The sequence below is a fragment of the Astatotilapia calliptera genome, chromosome 15 (assembly GCF_900246225.1).
Source record: "Astatotilapia calliptera chromosome 15, fAstCal1.2, whole genome shotgun sequence".
Taxonomy (NCBI): Eukaryota; Metazoa; Chordata; class Actinopteri; order Cichliformes; family Cichlidae; genus Astatotilapia; species Astatotilapia calliptera.
This window is the reverse complement of record NC_039316.1, coordinates 9,301,191-9,312,568: the sequence shown is the minus strand read 5'-3', so window position 1 is coordinate 9,312,568 and position 11,378 is coordinate 9,301,191. Positions and strand designations below refer to the sequence as shown.

General features: G+C 39.5%; 1 protein-coding gene across 3 annotated transcripts in view; it reads left to right on the top strand.

The window, feature by feature from the left end:
• Window positions 1–303: 303 nt before the first annotated feature.
• mettl24 (methyltransferase like 24) overlaps window positions 304–11,378 on the top strand; it is a 42,706-nt gene continuing 31,631 nt past the window's right edge. For 2 of the 3 annotated variants that reach the window (XM_026194323.1, XM_026194322.1), the window contains exon 1: window positions 304–906. In XM_026194323.1, the coding sequence (XP_026050108.1) occupies window positions 565–906 (342 nt within the window). In that variant the 5' untranslated portion in view covers window positions 304–564. Of the gene's footprint in view, window positions 907–2,817; window positions 2,906–11,378 lie in introns of all 3 variants that reach the window. The other variant, XM_026194324.1, reaches the window with a different exon arrangement.

Here is an 11,378-nt window from a genome sequence, read left to right as displayed (position 1 = left end):
AGGAAATCTTGCATGGACCCGTTATGGAGCTGGAGACACAGCCCATAACTGGAGCTACACCGTAACATGAGATTCTGCTGGGCGGGATGAAGCAGCACCAAGGAGGGGGAAGAACAACAGAGTGGTGTGTGTGTCTGTGTGTGTGAGTGTGATGTGAACCTCAGAAAGAAAAAGAAAGCAAATTAAAGGGGCGTGTGTTTGGGTTAAAAAAAAAGAGAGAAAGAAAGAGACTTACAAGTGTGAGGAGGGAGTTTCCAAAGTTTTCAAAGAGGGTGGCATATTCTGCACTTCACTCTCAGCTTCCAAAGCCTCAGCACTTACACAGCCTCACAGCCTTGCAGGAAGCACAAATATGTGTGCGTGTGTGCTGGTTTATGAGCAACGGTGGAAATGTTTGCATTTCATTAACTTACCGCTGTTGGTGTAAAGGTGGATTTTAACCTTGAGACAAAGGGGAAGAGAAGAGAACTTCCAAAATGGGATAGAAAAAGCAATCAAACTGACACCTTGAGTTGAGACACTGGATTTGGGTGAGTCAGAGAGACAGGGAGGACAAAACAGTGGATGGATATGGGCAGAGAGCGACTCACTCTGGGACTGCTGCTGCGTTTGGGCATCCTGTTCACTGCTGTGTGTGTGTGCATTCATCTTTACCTGGAGAGAGGTTGGCAGGGTGCCTCAGCACCCTTGGCTTTGAGACGTCCAACTAAATCTAATCAAAAGTGGGGTGAACAGAGTAAAATGAAACAGGTGTCTGCAGAAGAAGCAGAGGAGCTGGGCAAAAGCATTAAAAGGAGAATTTCTTATGTTCACAAACTGAAGAAGGACAGTCTAGTTAGGAAGACTGAGGGAGACACAGAGGGCCCCTCACCACGATGCTGCCCGCCTCTGCAACTACACAGAAAGGTATGTTTGATATACCATCAACTTCTTAGCTCTTAATTGTTGTGTTTAAGATTTTTGTCAGGTTTATCTGATTCCTAGATCAGTGGTTTCTTACTGAGTAAGAACTACTGAGTTAATGCTCGGTAAATCCCAGAAGGGTGATGATGGAAGAACAGGCAGCAGAATTGATGCATGTTCAACGAGTGCCTCTGAAATGCTTTGATGTCAAAGAAGAGAGGGTTTGCCACTCAGATTTCTGGCGGTACAGGACTGCATTTATTTTTCTGAGACAAGTGAACAAGTGTTGGCCTAACACACAATGACAAATCAAGCACTCCCTTAGTGCATCAGCTGCAAATCTAAGACAGTCAGCTCTAACAAAGAAACACTTCATTTGTGTGTTCTAAAGTGTAAAGTAAAGTGTGCGTGTTAGTCCCCATAGGGAAATAGTTCCTCTGCATTTAACCCATTCACCCAGTGAAGCAGTGGGCAGCCACCAGTGCAGCGCCCGGGGAGCGTTGTGTAGGGACAGTACCTTGCTCAGGGGTACCTCAGGGTAGCCATTCAGTGGAGTCGAACCCCCGACCTTCCGATCATGGGGCCACCACTCTACCTACTGAGCTATCCCTGCCCCTTTTTTTTTTTTTTTTCTGGAGCAAACATTACTTTACACACACTCAAACACACACATGCATGAACTCCAGAAGCTTGACCCTGTGACCCATGAAGGGTGTGTTAGTGCAGCAGCTTAACAACCCTCCACTTCCCTCCCCTCTGCTGTCTCTTCATGCATTTCTCTTTGATTCATTTCTGCTCTCCGCCGTTGCCTTCATGTTGTCATTTGATCTTCCCATCCATCATTCTTCCTTTTGTTCCCCTTTCACTGCCAATTTCTGTCAACCCTCCCACCAGCAACACACACACGGTGAGCTCTTTCCACCCTACTTTAGTTTCTCATTCTGTTACATTGGGATAATAAATGCTTCTTCGCTTTTCTGTCTTTAAATCTTTAATGACCTAAACTAGAGACAAAGAAGCCTCAGCACAAGAGTTTTAAATGCCGTGAAAAATCACTGCAGGGCTATCATTCCATGCCTTGAGATGGGCACTTGTGCACCATCAATATTACATAGCACCATATGCTCACTCCACCTAATTTCTAACATAAAATTTGTCTCCTAAGATGCCCCGGAGGTGCCCAGATAAAATTTTCTGTGTCATGCGCTGCTGCTATTTAGCTCTCTCACTTCCTCTCTACCTAGACTGTGCTTTTCTTTCCTTTCCCTCTCATCTCGAAGACGTGTGTTAACGCTTTTGCTCTGTCATGTTACCTTGTCCCTCTCATGCTCCGTTTTGCTTCCTCATCTCTGCTGTCTGAATCACTTTAAAACTTCAAACCCGCCTTCCACTTTCTCTAACCTGTCTTTCTCTTATGTTCTCTCTTTTCCTTGAACATCGCTCTCTTCCTGTCTCACTAGCATACTGCTTTCTTCTCCCTGAACATATTCATGCAACTCAGATAAAATAAAATAAAAAGCTGCAGGCTGCCGTAAGGAAAATTACATTTTAAAACCTAATTTCCGGTGAGGCTTTGTAAAGCATTGTGCTTTTATAAGCGCTCACTGATTTAGGAATTTATGTACTGAATGATTTGTTCAGTTCAGCATTTCCTGGTACTGTAAAAATGAGAGCATGTAGACCATATCCAAGTCCACCTTTCTATGCCATTTAAAAGATCTGGGTATCAGTTAAGGCACCACGGCGGCACAAAGCCTGGGGCCTTTCTGTGTGGCGTTTGCATGTTGTTTGTGGGTACTCTGGCTACCTGTCATACTCCAAAGACATGTACTTAGTGGGGTTAGGTTAATTAGTTATTCTGAAATGCCCATAGGTGTGAATGTGAGTGCAAATGGTTGTCTCTCTCTGTGTTAGGCATGCAACAAACTGGCAATCTGACCAAGCTGCACTCTTCTTTGCACCCTATGGCTGTTGGGATAGTCTCCAGCTGATGCTAAATTGGGTAAGCAGAAGAAGATGGATGGTATTAATGCCACTATTGTGGAAAGTGTTACACCTACCATGAACACAACTGGTTTCATTCACACTTTTACCTCCTTGTGAGCTGCGGTGAAGGTAATTGATAATTAGTAAAGATAATCGTACTTTTATACCTCTTCATATGGCTGGATGATCTTCACGAATTACATAAAAGAAGGGGCATGTGACTGCATCTATGTTACAGATGACTCATGAAACTAAACAGCTCTGACCAGACAATTGATAACATGTACGTGAGGCAGTATTCAGACTGAGGTGCATTAATAAACCCCATACAAATAGACTAGAGTATCAGTTGTTGTGTTCAGATTCTAAAAATCTGTAACAGATCTGCTGAAAATGCTACAAGCAACAGCTGAACACGAGTCTTGAGAAGGGAAACAACATTTGACAAAACAATTCAGCATGTCACATAACGTTTATTACCAGATGGCTGACTTGAAGTTATTTGATTACATGTAAATTTTCCGTGCAGTGTTGTTACAGAAGTGCAACGTAAAACATCAGGTCAAATGAAATTGACATGACTGGTATGCATTCCATTTATACCAAGCAAATTATCCTAAATTTGTAGTTATTTGAATAAATAAATCTTTGATTTTATAGATTTCAGATTCATTTTACTTAAAACTATTGCTTTGTGTTTGCAAGAGAAAATAATGTTTGAGTGCAGATACTTATATATGCAGTTTTGGTTCGCACTTTAAGGCCCTCTTATCTACATTTTAAGCCTTTTACAGTAATTGTGGTCTCCAGGTCTTCTCATTGCACATATATGATAAAGAAGCAAGTCATTAGATCACAAAATATTCAAGCACTGAACAAAGTAGGTGGCTGCACAGTTTCCTCATAGCAAGGAAGTCAGGGTTCAAATCCACCGGTCAAATTTCTAAGAGTTTCTGTGTCCTGTGCCTCTCTGAGTAATCTGGCTTCATCCCCCTACCAAAAGATGTTAATTTGTAAATAGAGGATAGGTTTGAAAGGTTATCAGGTTATACCTGGGATAGATTCCCAGATGGATGGATAAAGTAGTGGTCATCCATTTAATCAAAAATGCACAAGGCCTAACAGTTTTTAGGTTCTTCTGAGCAAAAGCGAATAAAAGTAAAAGATAATTGAAGAACAAAATAAAGCCTGTGTTTAGTAATTAGGGCTTAATGATACACAGATCTAATGTATAGCTGTCTGTACAAATCCATATACAATATTTTCTCTTTCACATTAGCTGCTTGGTCGATGATATTGCTACTGCACACCAGCAACTTAAGTACAACAGCTTTATAAACACAGCACTTGCTGATCTGTCATCTTTGCTACACTTTGAAAATGTCAGACATTAACGATTTTCAGCTTTGAGGCATTTTCTGAGCAAGATGAAGTGAGAGGTCATTAGAAAAGGCAAATCTCATTTTAAAACTCATTCAAGAGGGTAAAGCACAGGAGAGGTTGCTACTGTACCACACTTTACCACCTTGAATAACAGACGGTTGCTGACACATTCTGTCTCCCTTAATAAACTGTACAGGTATGAGTGTGAATTAGAGCCTCAGGGTCTTTTTTATAACCAATCTAAAGGAAATGTAATCTCTTGGCTGTCACACATCCACGTTAAAACACACACACACACACACACACACACACACACACACACACACACACACACACACACACACACGTGAGTCTTCTTGAATCATTTACCTCATGCAGTCTTTCTTCCCCACTGGGAAAGGAGCAGAGGGGTGAGTTGGTAAATTATAGACACATATAAAATGTGCTGGTCAAAACAACAGCAGCGGGGGTGGAAGGGGAAACACGGGCAAACCAGTGTCTGAATGGCAGAATTCTGTCACATTTAACACATTTACAGGGATAGCAATGTTACATATCCAATGTTTGAAAAGGGCTAAAGAAAGAAAGACAGAAGAGAGCAAACACAGCAGGGCTCTGGTGACTCAGCCCCCTGACTTTAACAGCAATAAACAGACTGCTGGCCTTTTCTCACAGTGACGCACACACAAAATATATAACCTACACACTCCAACGCAGGTCCATCTCCCAAGCTGAAATGCTGGCGACTTGCAAAGTCACGAGAAGTCACCATATTATATCTGCTAATTTAAGCAACTATTCTTTCTATGCGGATTCTGCTTTGACCTACTATCCTCCCATTGGTTAGAGAGGAAGGGCCGCCACTGCCATAACTGGATAATAGTAACAAATACCATCATTGTATAATGTAGCCATAATAAGGTTAAAAGGTTTGCAACAAAAAAAGTGGTAACAATATATCCTGATGTGTAGCAGTTGTAGTGGTGCAACAAATTGTCAGTATTAGGAGTCTGTATGTAATCTCAATTTTTCCCTGTATGGTCCATATAATATAATTACACAATGCACATGCATGATGAAGTTTCTGGCACACAGTTTTTATGCTGATGTTAAGGCGAGAGGAAGCACTCAGGTCGGATATCAACTTTTTCTGAGTTGGGCATCAAAGTTTTGTTGCATCTGTTGTGAAGACTAAACATCTTGTTATCTTTAAAGCTTTGCATGACTAAGAAGTAGTTTAGTGCCCTGTCCAATTTTGTGTACAGTATGGTTTGTGATGCTAATAGGTTTTTGTATTAACAGCTCACCTGCACTACCAGTGATCAATACTTCAGTGCTGTCTTTGCTGTACATTTACAAATGTACATTTACAAATGTACAGCAAACCTAACAATACAACAATCAATGTAGATTGTCCATCTCAAGAGTCTTCTAGATAAATAATCTTTATAAAAAGCATAAAAAGATGTAGTATGTTGTAAAGAAATGTTAATCCCCTGACCCCTGGATGTTTTGAGGTTGTATAAACTGAAAAGACAAATTACTGTGTTGTTTAAAATTCTTTAGCTGAGCGTAGCAGAGCATTCAGAATTAAGAGGTGTATCTGTAGTAATATTGTTTTAAGAAAGTTTTCAGCTGTGTTACAGAAAGACACTTCTGGCACTGAGGAAAATGGATAACACTGAAATGTAACATTAAATAGAGCTTATGCTTTTCAAAGTATTGACTTGTAATCATTTACTGCTTAAACGCAGTTAAATTCAGCAGCAACAACAGCATGCATCATACTGATCAATCTTAATACAGTGATGTTGTTTCAGTCCACAATTTTGCTATGAAGCAAGAGGAAGAAATCTGTGCTTGGAGCAACTTTCTTTAATTTAAGGACACTTTCTACTCAGTCTGACTGCTTCCTGTTAAAAAAAGACATTACTGATTGTTACTACTGCATTTACTCTCTGTAATGAACTCTAAAATCTAAAACCAACCTTGCCATCACTTAATATTAAAACATCATCATCATCATCATCATCAAAATTCATATAGAAATGGAGTACTATTCATAAATTGCTACTTGTACCAGAAATCACTTCATAGCTATCTTCTCAAGTCTCCCTTCCATATCCACAGTGTCCTATTTCACACTGTGAATGTATTTTGAGAGTCTGCGACCTGTAAAGCTTTTACTCGGGAATTCAGTGGCAGCATTATTCAGAGATTACTTGTAGATAGGTCGGCTGCCAATCACATGTCAAACACACTGAACCTCAAAGCCCACAGACAGGCTGTAAATACAGTAAATCACTAGTGAAAAGCAAAGATGAACCATGGATTCTCTTTTCATTTTAGACTATTTTACCAGTGGTGTTCCATCAGGACAAGCAAGGCAGGCACTGCTTGCCTTGTCAAATCTAAAAACAGATATAAGTGAAAATGTACCAAAGCAAATTGACCTCTCTCCTTTCATCTCAGACAGTCCTGTCATAAAGCTTGTCGCATGCCAATTAATATGTGCATCCATCCTTTACATTACTGCCGTCTTGTGGCTGCAGTCAGATGTTGTCGTTGTCGCTATTGTGCTTCTTGCAGTCTTGTAGAAAACTGCATATTTGTCAACAACATGTAGGGAACGATATTGGCATACAGGCTTTCTAAATATCACGCTATTTGCCATTCTTTCAAGTTGTTCCCAAAATATGTTATATCTTTAAAGAAAGCATTGTCAAGAGAAAGAGAACGAGCTGTCTACCTAGTTAGAAATGTTATATTATAATATTAAGCTCAAGTTACTCGTGTCCAGTTATTATCCATTACCTGCTACCTACATAATGTTTGTGGAATCACAGTAAACATTGGTCATGCTACCCTTGCCTGATTTTTACTGCACTATAAAGAAAACAAAAGGAATATATGCAAAATACATTATGATTCCCTTAAAAGTAAATTTAGAGTATAGAGTGAGGTCTCCAGAGGTTTTTGGCTCTTGGGGGTTTTTTTTTTGGTTTTTTTTTTTCAACCACTGCATTTGTTTAGTTTTTTTTTTAACATTTTTTATGTGATGGGACTGCTCCAACTCCAGCTTCAAATGACATCTAAAGACAAATGCTCCAAAATCTAATTCACATTATCTGTAGCCTTGAGTCAAAATGAATCAATTTACATCTGTGAGAGACAAAAACAGTGATCGTGTCAAACTTTTTCTCATGAGAGTAAATCAAACCACTAAAGTGAAAGATGATCAAAATTGCAAACTACATGCTTGTTGTCTGTAGGAATAGAATAAACGCTACTATATGGCCTCAAAACCTATAATTATAATATTCAAAAACAACCAACAAGCCAAAGCAGTCTCCAGTTTAATTCAAATGATCCTTTTAATTAGCTGAGACACAAATTCATTCATTGCAAGGCAATTTTTAATTACTTTTGTTCAAATGGGTAACAGCTTGATTATCAATGAACACTATGCTTCTGAGCATTGATTAGTTCAGAGTTAGGATAAAGTGAGAACAGAAAAAGCAATCCTGCTTCAATCTCTGCCAGGCGGTATCAGGTCCCAGTAGATTTTCTTAAGCAGACACCCGATGACCTTCCTTATGTCACGGAAAACTGAAAGATTTGCCTCTGCAGACAGAGAGAGCAAGATAAAAGACTGCTGAAAAGAAGAAAAGAGGTTGACCTTGTATAATCCCAAAGGTGTGACTCAAGTCAGATCACTGGCACCCTTAAGCACCAACTGAGATGCTCAGAGAACTAAGAAGTCACAAGAACTAAGTGCTAAGAAAGCTGGTACATTACCTGCCTGGTCTTAAGCTAAAAATTCCATATCCATTAGCAACACTGCATGTTGCAGATAAAATATTTACATCTCTATGTGAACTCCACAAAAACGTATATAATCTTATAATGACAAATTTGTAACACATGAGCTGAGTAGTCACTGTACATTTTCTTATGTTTAATAAGAGAGCTTTATTTTTCTCTTCAGTCACTTGTCAGAAATGTCAATATAAACTTTAGCTAATCTGACACACCTGCCAAAAATAAATATAAATATAGATAAAAGTGCCTGAGAAACTTCTCAGTATGCACAGTAGTGATGGGATTTCCGGCTCTTTTTAGAGAACCGGCTCTTTTGGCTCGGCTCACTAAAAAGACAAGCTTTATGACAGGACTCTTTCGGCTCCCAACCGGCAACTCAGGTTGTTGTGTTGCTTTAATTAATTTATTATCAACAACAATATAAAATTATGCACAAAAGGAGTTACTAATGTAAAAGAAAAAAGTGGTTTTATTTATATATGTTTATATATGAATATATGCAGTGGCCCTTGGGGACAAGGCACGTACAAACTCCAAAATGCATTTCTAGCGTTAACTGAACTTCCAAAACAGAGCTACCTAGATCACTTAAATTACACAATTGAAAGCATATGTGTATTGTTTGTGTATTTATACACAAGCACTCATATATATTCAAATAATTTAAAAAAAAATCATTTACCTGTTACTACCACACACCAAATCCAGTTATTGGTACTTCCTGGCTAGTGTAGCCACTAGGTAACAAAAAGCTCAACACTGCCCCCTAGCATCCTGGAGCATTCTGTTGTGTTTGTACGTGCTTCGGAGTTTGTACGTGCTTTGTCTCTAGGGGCCATCGTAAATATACTTTTATTTATTCACTCCACATAAAATGTAATAAATCAATCATATAATACAAAAACCAACTATTTACATTTCAACTTTTAACTATTTAAATTTTCAGCTTTTTCCTTTTAAACAAATTTAAAGTGAAACAACACAAAACACTGCAAACCACAACACAATCAAATATAAATATGAAAAAATTTGAAAACAAAAAGAAGATACACATTCTCTGTCAGCCCTGCGACAGACTGGCGACATGTCCAGGGTGTACCCTGCCTCTCGCCCTATGACAGCTGGGATAGGCTCCAGCGCCCCCCGCGACCCTGAAAAGGATAAGCGGAAGCGAATGGATGGATGGACATTCTCTGTCATATGGGCCTGCATGAATAAACTTTCTGAATCCTTTATCATCCGCAACTGAAAATAGTTGTGGATGATTACTATACCTTTCTAATGTGACGTTGTTGTCCCTGGCTCTCTTTCTCTCTCTTTCCCTCCGGCTCTGTTCCTGTGCTACTGCGAGTGTAACTACCGGCCCTCCCCCCTCTTCCCAGCGCAAAGCACAAGGCTCGCGTGCGGAGTGAAGCGGAAAAAAAAGTTAGAGAGAGAGGGTGAGAGAAAGAAAAAGAAAAAAAAACACGGCTCGCATCGTTCACTTCAAAGAGTCGGCTCTAAGATCCGTTTCGTTTGCGACCGACACATCACTAATGCACAGTCTATGAAGCTTTAAAGAACCATACCAGTGGCTTGGTATGTTTTTAGCACATTTACTACCCTATACCTAAACCCTATAGCATTACATCAGAGTGTACTCCATCAAAGTGACCATCAAGTCTGCATTACTTTTAAAAAAATAATGCAATTGCCATGCAATTCTGCAGATGAACTGTGCATAAATAATGTATTGAGTAAAGGCTATGCAGACACTATCTTCACTTAGTCACTTTACAAAGCAAAGATTTAATCATAAATCTTTTTGTTTGTTTAGTGTTTTTCACCAATCTAAACTCACAATTTGAAACTTGTTCTTTTTTTGGGGGGGGGGGGGGGGGGGGGGGGGCAATTGACTAAACTAAAGTCGAATATTTATAAAGTCAAATGCAAAGCAAATGCATCTGCAAACTATAAACTTTTAAGAAAGCATCTAGGTTTTGTTGTTAATTCATTGAAACTTGCAAGCGCACTGCTGTGGCATTTCAGGTTTGCATTTGCCACACTGAGTGCAAAACCGACTTTATTTAAGTGATCTTTCTTAGAGAACAGCACAAGCAGAATAATCCGCTTTTACCGCAGGATCACAAGCACCTCACAAGCAGGCTACATAGGAAGTTGTGCATTAACCGCAGGCAGAAAAATCACAGAAAGGGGTGTAAATATGTTTAGACATACAAAACCTTTGATTTTCTCAACTTTTGGATCATATTGCTGCAGTGACATTGCAGCACAGATTATGCGTAGACCATCCCCTAGAAAAACAAACAGCTCTAGACAGGCACGTAGCTTTTTTTTCCTCAATATGAGATTAGTATCAAAGTCCAGCCAAAAGAAAACAAGCTACTACGTGGTTGTGCCAAGTTATGTCAGGGAGAGCACAAAGAGAGCTTTCAGATAATCAATTACCTATTTTCTTAAGAGTTTATAGAAATATGACTATTTTACTTTCATGAGCAAGCTATCTGCACTTTTTTTTTAAACCATGAGAAACAACTGAGAGCACATGGCCTAGTGCAGCCAAGGCTATATTAATACTCTTTTGATTTGTCAAACTGTTAAGATAACAGCTGGGAGCTTTCACTCTCAACTTTTAAATGTGTTATTTTGTACAAACCCAACCTCCAACCACATGTTGCTGGAGGAAAGTCACAAATCACTCAGTGCACTTTATGTTACAGTGAGTCTGCTTTGTGTGCTAGCTGCCATCACACAAAGACGCCCAATGGAGGACAGAGGGCGTTCAGTGTCAGGATCTGAGTCCAATGTCCTGATCGCACAATACTCCCTTCAGACTTGTCTGGAACATTCCAGAAAGTTCTCAGCCTCCATCCAAACCGTCATGAATAAGTGCATTGACCTCTGAAACTGGACACCCTCACTCCCATCTTTGCTGCTCACCTTCAATGCCCATCTATGAATGCATGCACACACAGGTTGTGAATTCAGCTTTCAAGCTAGCAGTGCTTAGAATGTCAGCAAAACACTTGCTTGTTAATGAAGCAGAAATTTCAGTAGCACCATGCTAATATGGCAGCAGACACCACTCAGCAGCAGAGAAGGCCAATGAACCTCAAGAACAATCATTTAAAGAGAATGCAGCTCCTTTGAGACTCATTTAAATCAGTGCTATCTCTGTTTGGAAAGGAAGTTTCTGCCTTAAAGTCTTTCACTCTATAAAAGTTATGTTAATGACAAACAAATGTGAAATGAGAATGAGAATGGGAAACACAAAGGAAAAAAAA